The sequence below is a fragment of the Pseudopipra pipra genome, chromosome 9 (assembly GCF_036250125.1).
Source record: "Pseudopipra pipra isolate bDixPip1 chromosome 9, bDixPip1.hap1, whole genome shotgun sequence".
NCBI classification, from domain to species: Eukaryota; Metazoa; Chordata; class Aves; order Passeriformes; family Pipridae; genus Pseudopipra; species Pseudopipra pipra.
In genome coordinates, this window is record NC_087557.1 from 23,307,255 (window position 1) to 23,324,454 (window position 17,200).

The window sequence follows — 17,200 nt, forward strand, 5'->3', positions numbered from 1 at the left end:
AATTGCTTTCTTAACTGACATCTGAAAGTCACATTCTTAGCCAGGTACACTTCTGATTAGAGCAATCTAGAGGGGTTAATAGAAGCAGCAGTGCTTCAGGTAAAAGATCAGCTCGGAGTGTGCGGATGGATTCTGTGAAAGCAGGGGTAGAAAGAAGATATTGATTCCTGTATGATTAGTGGAATACTTCTTTGTTAAAGGTCTGCCTCTGAATCTTTAAATGACCAGCCTTGAAGTGGTGAGGGCTTCTCACTTTTTTCAAGCCTCTGTGAGTGGAATGGAGAAGTAGAGATTTTTTTTTTTTTTTTCTTTTTCACTTGAGTGCATGAGTGTTCTCAATGGCATTTGTGGAAACTACAATGTGTACGGGGAAGATAAATTACTGAAATGGACAACTCTCACTGTCTTCCAGCTTGGTGATGGTACAAATCAACCTGATAGATAATCTTTACAGCTGAGATTTCTGAGATTAAGGAGGCAGTGAGTGCATTGGCCTGAGTGTTTGCATGGAAGTCAGTCAGATGCCGAATTCTTCATTTTAGAAATTCCTGTTGTGAACACAACACATGGGTGGAAGAGCTGTTTTCTGGTACACTGATGAGAAGAAGATTTGTTCCTGTGTTTTCTGGAGTGTTTCAAAGAACTGTGCAATCCGACAGAATAGCAGCTGAAGTTCAGAAAAGAGTATATCAAAATGTATTATATCCTACAGAGAAACACTTGTGGGAAGATTTTATTGCATTCAGTGCAGCTGTTCACTATTGAGCTACTGATAAATTGCTTCAGAAACTATCCTTGTTAATGTAATCTCTGAACGAAATGTCTGCTGCACCAGCCCTTCTCTGTGTGAGAAAGTTGTATGTGTTTAATTAGAGATAAACCATCCTGCATATTGTATTGAAGTTTAAACTGGGTTGGGTTTGGTTCGGTTCCCCTCTGTGGGGAATTTAAGTTAAATTATTATCCCTATTTAAATTGCCTTTGGACAGCATTTTGGTTTATAGCTGTTTAACTACAGTGAATTTTGAACTGTTTGTTTCGTTTTTTTGGGGTTTTTTGTTTTTTTTTTTTTTTTTTTCAGTAAATGAGTGAAGTCCTGTGTGCAGGTGAGACTTAGTAAGAAGGAAAGTATTTGGCCACACGGTGAGAGTAGACATTGGAGGGAGTTTTGTTCCCAAATGTGCCTATAAATTTGAGTTGAGGGGAAAATTATTTCCTTGGATGCTGGGGAAAGATGAGTCTTGGGTCTCCACCCAATGCTTTCTGATACTGCACACAAGTAGCACAGGTCCTGCTTTGGATGAGTAGCTGCTGCTCAGCCCTGTGCTGTCATTGCCCCAGTTTGCCAACCCTGTGACTCGTTAAAAGGAGCCAAGACCTTTGGTTGTTTGATGTGGGGTAGAGTTTAAAACAGCATGAGAGATTAAAAGTGTGGTATAGGTAGTAAAAGGTAAAGTTTCCTTTTCCTCCTCTGTAGTAATTTGGTCTGTGTAGTTGTGTTCTGCTCTGTACAAACAGAGATGAAAAGTCAGGGCCTTGCCTTCTCCCATGAAGTGTCTGGGCTGCCTTCATTAAAGCAGCCAGGGCTGCTCAGTGAGTCCTGATATTTCAGATTCAGCTGTTGTTTTTTGGTTTCTGAATCCAGTTCAGGGTCACGGGGATCTCTGTGGCTGCATCTTCCCCCCTCCCCATTCCACTAAAATTTACAACTCTCACAACCACATAATAAAAGGGATAATTTATCCATTCCACATGCTGCCTGCAGCCACACTGAGCCCTCATATTTTATGCAGGTGCTGTTCATTTCAATTGCAGCCTTGATAGTAGATGGGTGTTGGATAGAGTTAAAATTTCAGCTGAAATTCCTGGTGTTTCATCTTATCCTCTTGCCTTTTTTTTTTTTTTTTCTTCTGTAAATGTTGAGAACAGAACTTTTCTAAGGCTAAAATGGTGGTGGTGCATGTGCTAGAAGTGCAGATTTCCCACAGAAGTAACAAAAGGAATTATTTAGGTTTATTTACCTTGCAGGCTGCTTGATGAACTGCACGGTTGGCTGCACTGTCAAAGATTTCAGTTCTTGGTTGCAGTACTGCAGTTTATTGGAGCAACAGAAGTGGCACCTTGCCACAGGAGTAAAGAATGCTGTTTCCCCACGAGTATTTGAACAATCTGCAATAGCCATCTGTTATTCTGTTCAACACAAAGCAGTGCAACAGGTGTATTTCTTGGGCTTGGGAATCTTAGCTGTACAAGTGAATAATAGACATTTAAAGCCAGGATTTAAAAGAAGATTTCAAAGTGTGTTCCTCTTTATTCAGCAGATGTAGTGGTTATGCCATTAGAAAGTAGAGAGGTAACCTAAACATATGGTACACAGTTAAGGAAAACAAATGCTGAACTGCTCTTAAATCTGTTCTTTTTCCATGTTTGTCATTGTCTTAGATGGCTTCAGTAACAGATGCCAGATACAGGCAGAAAGATACTTCAGACCAAAATTTTGATTACATGTTCAAGCTCCTGATCATTGGCAACAGCAGCGTGGGTAAAACATCCTTCCTCTTCAGATACGCTGATGACACTTTCACACCAGCCTTCGTTAGCACAGTAGGGATTGACTTCAAAGTGAAAACAGTTTACAGAAATGACAAGCGGGTGAAGCTGCAGATTTGGGTAAGTGCCAGCGTGTTCAAAAATGCTTTATATTAATCCCAGCAAAGATATGATGGTAAAAAATAGCTTGTTTGGAAGCAGATTTTTGGATTGCTATAGATTTTGGTTGTTCCTAAGTTCTGTGTGGCTGTATCTTTGCATTCCTGCAGTGAGCTGAGTTCTCTGTATTGCTGGTCAGAGCCCTGGTATTGTTTTAAGCAGCAGCTCTATGATCTCAGAAGTCAGTGTCTATTAAACTGCAACAAACTCTGTGCAGGTCTGGAGCCCTTTAGTAGCACTTTTTCAGTGAGCAGAAATTCAATGAGTGCTCAGTGAGTGAACTCTATACATAACTTCTACTATGGGTTTATGTCCTCTACATACATACTTGTATCTTCCTGCAACTCCTGTACCTGCTCAGCAGTGCCAAGCATTTCTACCCAAATCTGCCCCAGCTAAGAGCTTGGTTTTGTAATTGATTTACATACACTGGATTTATAATTAATCTTTAATAATTATATTTAAATGTAAAATTATAGTAATCACGTGGTTTTTTTAATTTATTGTGGTGAACTTGAATTGTCACAATAAATAGTGAGCTTATAAAATGAGGATTTTTTTTTTCTTTTAACTACAACTCTATTATTCGTTTTATTTCTGGGTTGCTGGATACAAGTTACAACAAATTACTTAATAAAAGATCCTTTTTGTGTTGTAAAATCCTGATATTGAAACTAACGTAGATAACCTGGCATGAAGCTGTTTGATTTAATTTAGGGTTTTGGTAATAAAAAGGTTTGTACTTCAGGCCCAATAAACAACTAAAGATGATTTTCGTCCAGTTGGTCTTCCTTAATTTTGGAACATGGAATTTTCTAATAAGTTGTGTAAAAGCAAGACAGAAAGCACCATAAAATATTTGGGTTTTTTTTCAAAGATACCAGGATTAAAGTGAATTAAGCAATAATCTTAATTAAATCTGTTTGAAGGCTTTGGGGGGAAAAAGGCTTTAATAACCTTAAACTTCTTATGGAAAGAGATGTCAGGTGGATTCCTCAGAGGGTGCTATCTATAGGATCTGTAATGTTGGAGTTACCAACAACACTGTTGATTTAACATTTATTTTTAATAAAAGGTTCATTCAGTGTTTGACAGTTTCCACAGTAACTCGTGTTCTGTTCTTCTCTCTTTCTGTGCTCATTGCATGAGTCCCTTATGTGAGTTATGATTCAAGGACCTTAACAAAAACATTGTGTACCTCTATTAAAACCACAGTGTTTGAACTTGTTTATCTCCTGCCCATCCTGAGATTATGTGTTTAATTTCAATGTGTTCTTCAGAGTACATGTAGTAATAGTGGGGTCCATTAATATACCAAAATTATGTGTTCCTAAGTGTAGGAAGGAAGAGTTTTCTTACCAACCCATCTTCCAATTACTTTTTAAAAAGCTACTTACAGCTGCTATTGAGTTTCTATGAGTGTGGGACTATGTGGCCCCAGTGAACACTTTGCTTTGACCTACAATTTTCCAGTTATGTTGACTTTTTAAATTATGCTCCTCGTGAGCTTGATGTTAAGCCAGGTTTAATGTGAAACCAAGTGAAGAAGGAGAAGTACAAGTGCTTAATTTAACCACTTCAGATGTCTTTATAGAATTCAGAGAGAAGCACTTCTGGGAACCTCTGATGCTCTCTGTCTGCAGAGCTGGGTCTTTCTGAGTTCAGGGGTGCTCGTGGAGCTCTTGAGTGTGCACAGCTGTGGCAGACTCGAGGTGCTCAAGGGCTGTGCCAAATAACCTTGTTTTGTGCTCTGCAAATCTCAAGGTGAGGGGGAAGTTGCTGCTGCTGTGCTGTGATCCAGAGAGATCAGTGATCAGAGGGACTTTCTACACTGAGTGTTGCCTGTGTTGAACAGAAGAGAGGATATTCAGATGCAGTACTCCAGCTACAAACAGTTCCTTGGGTTTTCTTAAAGCTGAGAAAAATAAGTGCCAAACAGCTCCGTGTGAAGACTGACAGCTGTGTCAGTAAATGTCTTTCTGGCCTGTCTCGAGCTTTTGTATCTCCAGCAGAAATTGAGGAGCATTTTAAAGCCAGAAGTCCCACGTTTGTGTTTGCTGGATTTGAGGAAGTCTGTGTTTTGTGAATCAGGATTTGACAAGCTGTCAGATGTAATGATCAAAAAAGAGTGCTCCTCTGTTTAATTTTGATGTCATTGATGGGCCTCTTGCCTTGTTGACATTAACACCTCAGTTGCCCAAATTGATATTTTAATAAGAGCCCTATCAGTTGTGGCAGTGACCAAGCAGGCTGGGAAATGGTCTGCTTTGAAAAGACTTGAAAGGAATATCTCTTTAGCTTGAGAGGAATGTCACATAGCAAAGATATTCATGATGTTTTTAAGGTAGAATGACAGTGCTGTTGCTAGAGAACAAAACAGTAAAATGGTCCAGAGTGGGCTTACATGAAATAATGCTTTGCAGGCCTTTATTTTTTTCTTTCTTTCTTTCTTTAAACAACTCCAAGATGAGTTGACTGTTTTAATTTCAAATATTTTCTGACTTGTTTAGAACTGATGGTGTTATATAAAGTAACTGTATGAGACAGTTAATTTTGTGGTTGGATGAGATTTTATAATATTTTAAATATTGAAAGATTATTTACATAAATATATTAATATGCTATATAGATATTCTAATATCTACATAAATGTAATTCTTGGATTAGATTTTTTTTTTATGCCACTGCCACCTGTAATAATACTTTCATATAAAGAATCTTCCTTATGATTGATTTGTAAGGAGCCATGGGGTGTGCATGTAGATTATTTCTTTCTTAACCGACAATTTTGTATTCTCAGAGTTGCTAATTACTGATTACTGAAGGAAAACTATTATATTTTCAGCTAGGTATGGTTTTTATTATAAATAAACCTCAAAGGTAACATTATTATATTCTTAGCAAATGCAAACAGCTAATACTTAATGCAGAGTTCAGGTTGCCTAGCAGCTAGAGAGGGCCACTCTGTCCAGATCCCAATGGAAGCAGGGTGAATGAATAAAAGTGATTTCAGTTTTAGGTGAGAGCAAGGTGAGATTTCTTCTTTTTTTTTCCCCCCTTCTTCTGTGCATTTGTGTGTCTATTGGTACCACTAATAATGGTGGCAGAAATAACAGCAGAACTCATGAGCAGTACAGCACTGAGGTTAAATGCTGAGGGGCAAACTCTAGCCCTTTGTGCTGGCCCAGGCTACATTAATTACATGAACTCCTTACATAGTAACATAAAATAACAGATGGAAAGTCATGGGCAGTGTTGAACCCAGACACTTGCACACCACACAATACATACTTTGTGTGAGGCATTTGATTACACTTCCATTACACTTTTGTACAGCCCCCTGCACAAGGGACTCTCAGTTTTGTTGCACGTACTACACATAACACGACCACTTACATGATTAATAATAAACAGAACTAAATACAGGGTTTGGCAGCTGATGTTACAGTTGAAACTGCTTTCAACCCCCCTTGTAAAAGGCAAATAGAATTAAATTTAGCTTCAGCTAAAAAGGCTGTGATGTTCAGAGGCAGCATATTTAGACTGCAGTATGATTTTTCTCTTAAGGTGCTACTTATCGGAATTACCCTACTAGGATGAAGGTCTTTCATTCCCATTAACAAAAATGTTTCCATGTCTTAACTGCTGAAACATGTTGGGGTGTGAGATTAGCTGTAGTGGATGTGTGGAACACGTGTTACAGCTCTCAGGCACAGCTGGGGAGAGGGTACAAAGCAACATCACTCTGGTTTTTCTGGATCTTTAAGAACCGAAATATGACAACTGCTAATTATACTGAGTGGCAGTTACCATTACAAAACAGAAAAGTGCAAACCAAAATAAACCCCATGCTGTGTAGCTGTCCAGAAGGCAAATATGGAGTGTTTTTAAAAGCTTTTTGTATCAGTTGTCTCGGGGATGACAGGATGTTACTGAGCAGCTCATCTCATAAGAAGGGATTCACAGAAGTAACACTGGTAACTAAGTCTTTTTTTTTTTTTTCTCCATTTACAGGAGGTAAAATTAGAACACCATCATATTTGATTGTAAATTTTAATGTTAATTGCACACTTAACCAAAAGCTAATTATGCATTTCAGATGAGAGAATCATCTATTCCCCAGACATCCCATTCCCATCATAGTTTTGCTGAGTTCCTTGCAAGCACTGACTTTAAGCTTGAATGCTTGCACAAAACTTGTTTCTAAAAAAAGAGATAATAAGGTTCTGTAATTTAACGTATAGATGCAATAGCAGTGTGTGTCCCCAAGGATCTGACAGGCCTGATTCTGCTCAGTAAATTCACAGCTGTTGTAAAATCCTCTGATTTGCTGTTTAAACAAAGAACTAAAATGGAAAAATTCATGAGAGTGAAAAGAATAGGTTGATCCTTGTAAGAGAGTCAAGAATTACATTTTGTTTGCAGCATTAAGGACTTAGTGAGTCCCAAGAATGGGAATCATTGTGGTTGAGTGGACATAAAGCACTACTTCTGATGCTAAAACAGAATGCAGAATATTTGACTGGAGAAAAGATGCAATAACAGTGTCTATAATTCAATTCCGAGGTCTTGGTTACATCTCAAGTAATAATACACTGCTGCTTTGAGAAGAACTTGGTGCTCATGCCACTCTGAATGGGCTTTAAGATTAGAGTTGCAGGAGTGATACAAGGGAGAAAAAGAAAAACTTAAAAAATAAACCCCTGAGTGGTTAGTTATCCCTCACACTATTGAATTTATTGAACAGCCTAAGCTTGCTGAGCAAGGCATTGCTGTGTTTGCAGTTAAACAGTTGACATGGAGGGTTTATTTCTGTTTATAGTTAATCACCTTAATCCCATTGTTATCTCATTATAACTCTGCATTATAGTGAAGGCCAAATTCAACTTCAGTCTAAGTTCTGTTACCACTGCAGTTATTCCTGCTGACAATATTGGGTTTGCTCTCACTGCAAGGTGTAGCATCTCCTTCTGTGCTCCATCTTTGCAGAGTCTTTGCAGAGTCACTGCATATGTGGAGCATTTGCCCTTGCTTTGTGCATTTCAGTAAAATAAAAAAGGTACAAATTGTGTTCAGAGGTCTCAGGTTGTATCCAGGAGCAGTGTGGAGTGTGTTTGTGTTATCTGATAAAGAGCTGTTGGTAGGTCAAAGGTTTGGACCTTTTCTAGAGAAAGTGGGCCGATGTTAATACTTTGTCCAGTAGAGGAGAAGCTGTATGTGGGAAATTTCAAGGGAAGTTACTCAGTTGGTGTAGTAAGGCAGTTAATATTTGAGAGGACAAACGGGTTGCTGTGCTCCTGATGTTTTGCATTTAATGCTTTTTTTTTTTTTACCCAAAATTCAGAATAGATATTTTGTAATCATTTTACATAGGTCTTAGACTCATGTGCCTCAAAACATTTTCCTCTTGTCCTTGTCTTATCAGAATCACTCTCATTATTATTTTCTTTCACAATGTTATCTTCTGCATAATGACTAGGTATATTCTATATTTAAATATGCTTGGTTACACTGTGATCAGTTATGAGATAATACAGTGGGTGGAATTTATGAGCTCTCATAGTATTTGTCTCAAGTGAGCACTACTTAAACTATGTCACATTTGGTCAAAAAAGACTACGGGGCTGCACATTTATAACTTTAATGCATTGTGTTGTCTGCTGCAGTGTCATGTTTATGCAACACTCGAGTATGCTGAACAGCTGATTTTAGAGCTAAAACCAGGAAACCAATCCCCCCCCCCATTGTTTTCTGATGTGAGAGATTGTACCCTGTAGCACAACTGGACTACCTGGGAGTTTAGCAGTGGGTACTTCGTGATTTATTTTCTGTTGAGCAGCTATTCAACATCATCCAGATTCATTAAACAGTGTGAACTAAGCTCCCAGATGCTGAGTGCTGACTTGCTGTATTTCTCCTGGCAAGGCTGTTTTCAGTTACATTGAGGGAAAGTCGTGTGAGTATCCCTTGAAGCACATTTTGATTTGTTAGAAAGGGGAATGTGTGATGATCCTCCCAGCACGTGGAAAACGGTGGTGTTGGTTCCCTATCTACAATCTAACACATCTGTAGTGGGTTTTTTTCTCCTTTTAATAACCAGGTCCCCAAAATGGCCTTTTTTACCTGGTTATCATGGTTAAGTGGTGCTGAAGCTGCAGTGTAACCACAGTGTGCTCAGACACCCAGCTGACTGCTGTGTGTAGCTGTGTTGGAGGCATTGGGCTCTGCAGACCTGTATGACAGAAAGAAACACTGGTGAGAAGTACCAGAAACAGGACAAAAAAGCAGCACATTTCTGCACTGTGGAGAACTGGAAGTTCTTGTAAAGTTTACAAGGAGACACTGATATCAACCTAGATCTTGGTGAGCTGCTCTAGTTGCCCAGCAAATACTAATGAGAGTGACAAAGTAGGAAACATAAATCCTGTTTGGTGTTAGTTATATCTTTCAATAGCAGCTTAGCACCTTGAATTTTATGGTCATGGCCCCTGCAGCCCAAAAGTGTACCCTAGGCATCCTAATGTATCCCGTGTTTCTGTCACAGTTTGAGCTCTGCAGCATTGCTAAGATGTTCCTCCCTCTAAATGGAGCTGCCAGTCCCAAGTGTGTTGCTCAGCTCACACGTGGCATCCTGTGCTTCTGTTGTGCACTTGCATCTTGTTTGAAAATTCCTCTGGTTTTGCCAATTTTGCTTTGCATCCATTTCTTTGCTAATCAGATACTCAGTGCTTTGCTACTAATTTATGTTAGCAACTGAAACAGGAGGTGGCAGGAGTGTTTGAAACTTTGGGGGGAGCAGGTGTAAGTGGAGCAGACAAACACACTATGTTATGAGCTGCTGTGCTTCATTAACTGAAGTACTTTCACATGGTATAAGACTCAAGTGATTAAACTTGTTTATTACTCAAAGGAGGCTCAAAGATGGTATTTTCCCAGCCAGATTCTGGCTGGCTGGTCTCTCTGACAAACTGACTGAGACATCTGTAGCAGTGCTGGAGGGGAAAGTCATGGGGGGAGAGGAGTGTGCATAGATATGTGTGTGCACATAGGCTGCTCATGCCTGTGAGGTCTGACTGCTGCTCTGCTTTTGTTGTAGCCAGAGCAGTACAACAGAACATACAGGGGATCTGTGCATAGGATGTTTATGAGGCAGAATACTCACCCTACTTCTGGTTTTACTTTTGGATGTGCTTATTCAAAGATTCACCTGCTGCTTCCTCTCCTTTGGTCCCTCTGTCAGTGATAGTGCTGTGGCAGTTGTGAAGTTGCTGCATGTTCCAGTGCCATGGTAACTGCATCCCACTCCCCTGCCTGCCAGCAGGCATTGAGCCTTCCCAGTTGTGAGAGGAAGCAAGTGCTCCAAGTGCCAAATTGTGGTAGACTGGCATGAGTCAGCTTTGATAAGTCCATGGAAAGTCCTTTACCCAGGACTGCAGGTCTCTTCTTTTTTTTGAGGGAAGAAAGAGAAATAACTCCCATCAAACGTGTTTTGGATTATTTTTTTAAACTCTAAGATTGTCCTACATTATTGAAAGGCTAAAAAATGCATTCCCATTGAAGTTACCACCAAGTGCTAAATTGCTTCCTCACTGTGCATTTTAGCCTCATGCTGTACCCATTTCTGGAAGACTATGCCACTTTTCCTGTCCTTTTCTCTTGGCTCTGTGTTGTGCACCTTGGCTTGCTCTTGATGAGGTCAGAGAGCACCTTTGTAAGCACTCTTGCACTAACTGTAAGGATAGTTCTTGCTGAGTACTGTCATAACAGCATTTGAAATCATGGAGTTGTGCCTAAGAGTGAACAAGAAGAGCTGGGGAAAAGAGAGAAAGTCAGTTTACTTCTTTGCTTTTTGGAGAAGAAATATTCTGGCTATAATAAAGCACACAGGTGCATCATTTGATTACATGGAACAATAAGACTGGAAGTTTACAGCCAGGCAAGGGTAATTAAGGAATGCCTTTTTGAAGTCTTTCACGTTTAAGAGTGGAATGATGGACCTTAACCTTTATATTTTCTTACCCTCTTGTGGCTCTTGCTGGACCATAGAACTACCAAAACTGTGAGTGCAGTGAAAACTAGCATGAAACTTGAGCAGAACCAAAGCAGGACCATGAAAAGAAAAACCCCCATGCCTTTATTGATTACATAATTACAGTGGAAAACAGAACCAAAGCAGTGCTCACAAACAGTGCCTTGCTAAGCAGCAAGGAGTGGCTCTGAGTGGCAAGCCCAGGAGGTCTGGGTTCTGCGGGGATGGAACTACTGTTATAGAACTGTTGGTCTGCATGAACACCACATGGATTCCAGCCTTCCTGGGAGATGGTTGGTGTCTGGGCTTAGTGCTGTCTGAGATGAAGAAGGTGGAATGCATTTGGCAAAGCTCTTCAGCCTGTTTTTATACACCCTTCCTCACCAAACCCCCTTCCTGGGTTGTTTTCCTGAGTGCGATACACACTGTGAAGCACAGAAGAGAACTGAATGGGTTGGCCGATTATAGGAACTCCAAACGAACATTATTTTCATTCTGATGCTCATTCCAAGTGTTGTGCTATAATTATGCAACAGCTGCAACTCCATACCTCTTTAGGGCTTCTTTTCCTAGTAAAATGGATTTCCTCCTCTGTAAGAATGCCCTTCATCTTGAAAACAGCATGCAGGAAGGGTCACCACTGCAAAGATATTTAGTAAGGTAAATTTGTCACAACTGCTTGGTCTCCCTTGAGGCTTTGGGGTTGGAAGTGTAAAATTAATAGTTTCCTTTCACTTTTGCTGGTTAATGATTTTAGGGAAAAGCAAACTCTTCCAAGGGAGGAATCTGCATAAAGTTCTGCCTCTGTGATGTACTTGCAACTGTTCTGGAGTTGCACATGCCCCACTTCACAGTAGCCTGTTCAAAGCTGTGGCCATCAATCTCAAGTCTTGGACATGTTTGAAATTACTTCAGTTTTTCTGCTAAATTTCTGATGTAAACATGCATAGGAGTTACTTAGAATTCTATCAAGGCACTGCAAGAAATCTAAAGGGAACAAATTCAGCAGAAATCACCCACACCATTGTCATGGCAAAACTGTGATTTGAATAATCTTTCACCTAAATCTGGAAATGGCCTTGGTCTTCACAATATTTACTGTTTTAATGTGAAATTTCACCCGAATTGGTGGTACTTGCAGAATCTGGCTGTGAGTTAGACACAACAGCACCTTTGCATCACTGTGGTGTTGGCTCAGTCATTTGTCAGTTCTCCCATCTGCAGCACATGCTGTGGGAATCCTCTCCCCTGCACACAGCCGGGAGATCAGAAAGTGCAGTAGCTCCAGTTGCGTGTCAAAACCTGGTGTTGCTAAGTGATGGCAGGGTAGCCACCTGCTTTGCCATTTACAGAACCCAAGTGCTCAAACAGAGGGAAATGAACAGCTTTATTTTCCACTAACTGCATGCAAGGTGTTTATTCACTCCGGTGCTGGAAATATCAAACCTGCACATCCCTTTTACTCCAGCTGGAATCTCCAGAGTTTTAAAGTTCCTGGAATGGCAGCTGTTTATCCTCCCTGAAAATGCATCCTCTAAGTGTGTAATATTGTATTACCCTACAACTGCGAGAGACAGTGCAGTCAGTTTGATGATTCAAAAACCACAGATTAAAAAAAAAAAAAACAAAACAAAAAAACTGACCCAAAAAACCCAATGCAAAACCAAACTGCTTTTTATCACCTAATACAAAGGCAGAGAAGAGGTTGTATTTGTTTTGTTGGTTACATCAGAATCCATGCAATGTGGTCCTCTTCTTTTTCTTTTTTCTTTTTTTTTTTAACTATAGTCTACATGGCCAAGAAGCATTGTAGCATTGATTTCTTTTCTTAATGTATTTTTTGTGCAGGAAATAGAGAATAAACCCAGGCTATCATATTTGCTAACTACTCTAGGAGTGTTTTCAGGAAATAGGAGAAGTAGGATATTTTTCACTTCCTATATACTTCTTTTATGGATATAAAAAAAAATTAATAAAGATTTAATTGCCCTCATGCCACAGGTGAGTCATGTGTGTTCTGTTAAAATCTGTCTGCTCAATAAGGTACTTGTTCAAAATAGTCTCTCAAACAGAGATGCTGAGTGACTTTTGCAGTCATGAGTCATTGGATCTCTATTTTTTAAATGAAATGATTCCCCAGACATGTTAATTTTAAGATATCATCTACTAAATTCTTGATTATTAACAATAAGAGTATTAATTTGACAGTGCATCAAGGCTTGAGGGATTCATATAACTGGTGTTCTCTTTTCAGAAAAAGGGAGGACTTGCACAGACCCAGTTTTGGAACTAGAGACCCTCCACCTGAGAGAGTGGAAGCTTTGGAGTAGATTGTCTCCCTGTGAGGCACAATCAGGAATCCATCTCCCCATCTGCACAGTCTTTCCTTCATCCAGATGATGTAGAGCACCTCTGTGTTTGCAGAGAAAGGGTCAGGGGTTTTTAGGAATGAAATCTGCGCTGGCATCAGTGATTACTTCCTACTCCTCAGAAATTAGCTTTTCTCAAGTTTTACACTTCTGCATAGCACAGATTGACCTTTGAATTCAGACTTTTAATTTGGAGCAGTTTTCAGCAGGGACCTCTGACTCTAGAGAAGCTTTCTCCTGGAGTCAGACGTGTGTTCTGTGTAAAGGAGTGTTCTCTGTTAGGATGTTTGGTTCTCAGTTTTGGTGGTTCCAAAGTATAGCTCAATTCTGACAGGTTGCTGCAAAATCCTATAGTGTAATATTGCTCTTATGACTGACCTCTTCATTCACTCTGAGTAATGAATGGAACAGAAAATTGTCTTCCTTTGTTTTATTGAGTAATGAAAATTGTGCTTCTTTTGCTAAACAACCCTTGCCAAAAATAGCACCTGACTATATTTTATCCATCTCTTTTTCCTTACTATTATTTTACTATACTAAATGCAATCTTTTTTTTTTTTCCCCTTTGGATTTCTTTCCATCTTTGTGCCCTGAAGCTTCAAAGACCAAATTTTGTGAGTCATATAAATGTTCCGAGACATCAAATTAAGTAGAAACTGGAGAATGAGTTCTCAAAAGGTTGTGAATGCTGCTGACGTCAATCTCAGATTGAAATAAGAAAGAAGATATGGCTGGTGGATCCTGTGAGCAAGACTGTAAGCACTTATGCTAATTCTGTTGTTGGAGAAGAAATTGTGTTTTTATAAATGAAGGCAATAGTCCCAACTGAAGATTTAACAGGCATTCATCTTAGTAACTAGATGATCTTGAGCTTTCATACTTTACACTGAAATTTGCCTTCAGCGGATTCGAACGAAATTGCTTGGAAGTGACTAAAATGAATGGCAGCACGCTCTCTGCTTTTTCAACTTGTAATATAATTCAGTTTTCCAGCTCTACTTCTGCAGAATTCCTCCTTCAAAGTAACATTGCAAAGTATTTTTTTTAATGATCAGAAGACTATGAACCTATTTGGAGATTTTTCTTGATTGTCTGTGGCAGAAAACAGAATTTTGAAAGCAGTAAGGAGTCATGAAATTCAATATGTCTTATGAATTATTTTGATAACATGAAACATTTATCCTGTAGAAAGTAGTTAGTAATACTGTTTTTCAAGTCAAGTGCTTGCAGATTGTGCATCCATATTGATTTGATGGTGCTATTGAAACTTCCCGTAGGTGTAGTGAGAAGAGTGCAAAAAGTGACTAAAGGAAAGGGATGTTTTCCTTGTGGAAACCACAAGGAAGTAATTTGCTATTAGATTATTAGTGTAGAATATTTTTATATGTGTGCATGTTTTGACAGTTAAAAATTGATTAATAACTGATATTCTTGTTGACTACTTTATCCTACTTCCCTTCAGATGGTTCACTATAAGCCTGCAACTAACTGGAAATTAATAGTGCTGCAGTGATCCCTCTGAGTCTAGATGTGTTTTGGGCAAAGGTATGTTTCCATTGGTGAAACAGAAGTTGAAGATGTTCAGCCCTTTGTCAAATTGAACTCTATTTTGGAGAGGATCTTACAGCAACAGATACAATAGTGTCAAGTTCAGAGAGACCAAAGTGAATTGAAGTGAGCCCAGAGGTATTGAAGGAGCAAGGTAATGTGATTGCTGGTTAACTAGATCAGGACAGCAGAGGGAATGCCTCCATCAGATATCTGTATTGCTGGGCTCAGTTGCCTTCCCAATGCTGTGAAGACCTTTTGACAGATTTCTGTGGGAAGACAGTTTACAGATTGGTGGCATAGCATGTACCTGTGCATGAAATATCGCAGTCAAGGCCAGGATGAAAATAAACAAGAAATATTCCTTCAAATTTAGAGATTAAATACAGACTGGATTTTCCTGCAGGTAGCCAACAGGAGCTCAGCAGCACAGCAGTGAAGCAGGGCTGTCTAGCTGGGTACTCAGTGTGAAATGTACTTCTGCTGTGAAGCTGAGGAGAGTGGACAGGAAGAGGTTCTGGCTCTCAAAGCCTATGCATGGTGTTGTGTGAATAGAAATACCAAAAAAGAACAGTCCCAGGGGCTGGTGGTGCTGCCAGCTGCAGGGGACACCAAGTGAGCCCATCCCAGAGCTCAGTCTCCAGCCACAGATTCCTTCTGGGAGGGGGACCAAACCCCATGAATTTACAGTCCTTCTGCCATGACTCCTTAGTTACCATTGAAAGGGAGAGGCTGGCAGTAATGATAGATGATGTGGCTGAAAATTTATCAGCCATTGAGATGGGAGATAACTTGCCTTATGTATGTGATGACTGTAGATTTCTAAGGCTCCTGAATAAGAATGATCAGAGAGCATCTTATCACAGTATAGTTTCATCAGTGAGGGAGGGACCTGTGAGGGGTGAAGTCCTTTAAATTACAACTATAGGGCTAAGAAAAAGTTTTAAATTGAGAGCATCGTCATAAAAAGAGTATGTGGAATTTGTCTGATTCTGCATGGAGAAGGAGGAGAGGTTTTAGTGTTTCAGTTACACAGGAATATTTTAGTATTGAAGAGGTGGTCCACCACAAGCTGGTTTATTGGTGATTGGCTTCTAAGTTAAGAAGCTGTTTCTCCTGTTGGTAAACTTTTACATAATTGTACTTCACTGCAATTTTGTGTCTATTCTAGAAACATTCTTTTCTGATCACTGGATCAGAAGCTTCTGCTATTCAGGACCAGATACTGAAACACTTCAGCTGCTGATCTGAGCTGGCATGGTGATTTCTTTACCCCATGATGATTTCTCTACCCTACAGTGAGTGAGCTCAGAGCCAGAGAAGCATTTCGGTTTCCTGAAGCTTCCTGTTTCTGATTAACTAGGATAAAAATGAGTATCCGCTGAATTGATGCTTATCAGAATTCCTAAACAACTCCTCTGCCTCCAGCAGTGACACTCGATTATGTTTCTCACTCCTAAGCCTCTTAGAGGTTTAGCATTTATGAATCCCTTCTAATACTTTGCTTGACACATTTGGTTAGGCATATGACAGTGATCAGTTGAGAGAAAAACAAGTCATCTCATCAAGTACAAATTGAGGCTTCTAGTAAGGAGAGTGGAGAGGCGAGGAATGGCTTCCTGCTGTTTGAAATCAGGTTAGAACAGGGCTGTTAAAATAACTGTAATGCATTTAATATAAAAACAGGCTGTCTGTACACTTCCCAGTCAATGCTGGACAGTCTTCTATAGCTGGTTTTGTTAGCAGGAGCAGCAGGGAGGCTGAGGACTGAGTGCACTGTAGGGTGGTTCAGCTCTCCCCTGGTCCCTCGGGATGCTGAGCACATTGGTGGTGTGTCATCTTACGCTTGATATTAGTTCTGCAGCTTAACTGTGGGGTAAAACCCAAACGCAGGGCTGTGAAGGGCTACCCACCCAGTGTCTTCTGGAATGCAAAGTAGATGGTCTAGTAGGGAGGTGGTAACCATAGTGCTGATTGGGGTGGTGGTTCCTGCAGGCCCCTGGCTGTGAGCTGTTGGTGCTCACTCCTGATCCTCCTGGACAGAGACAGGAGGTGCTGCTCCACCAGCCTGAGTGACCTTTCAGCAGTGGCTTCGTGATGAAGGGGTCCTAAGCATTCTTGTAATACAAATGATGTTAAGAAGTAGTTGGTATTGTGAGCAGGTGCATTCCAGCTCGGCGTACCTTGCAAATCTGACAGCAGCCAGATGTTTAACTGGGTAGAGTAAGCGATGACTTAAATACCATCATATAAATCTTGCAAATGCTACTGAAGCTGAGACTCTGGGTATGCCTTGTGAATTGTGATTTCTCAGAGGTCCTGTTTGATCAGAGAGTAAGTTCTTGTCTTTAACCCTCGATGGGACCCCACAGAGACAGCAGGTATTGTGATGCACCACTAATGACTAATTCCAGCAAGTCAGTTAATTAATCCTTTGGAGCTACACGAGGCTGGTTGAAAATAGTTAAAACAAAGATTTTCTTAGGATTTTAATGGAAATTGACCCAATGTTGCTGTGAGATGTAGCTGCAGAAAGAAGCTTCCT

General features: G+C 40.0%; 1 protein-coding gene across 2 annotated transcripts in view; it reads left to right on the plus strand.

The window, feature by feature from the left end:
• The window catches only part of RAB3B (RAB3B, member RAS oncogene family), a 53,065-nt gene that overhangs the window by 8,677 nt on the left and 27,188 nt on the right, over nt 1-17,200 (plus strand). For both annotated transcript variants that reach the window (XM_064665237.1, XM_064665235.1), the window contains one exon: nt 2,443-2,670. In XM_064665237.1, coding sequence (XP_064521307.1) covers nt 2,443-2,670 — 228 coding nt within the window. The remainder of the gene's footprint in view (nt 1-2,442; nt 2,671-17,200) is intronic.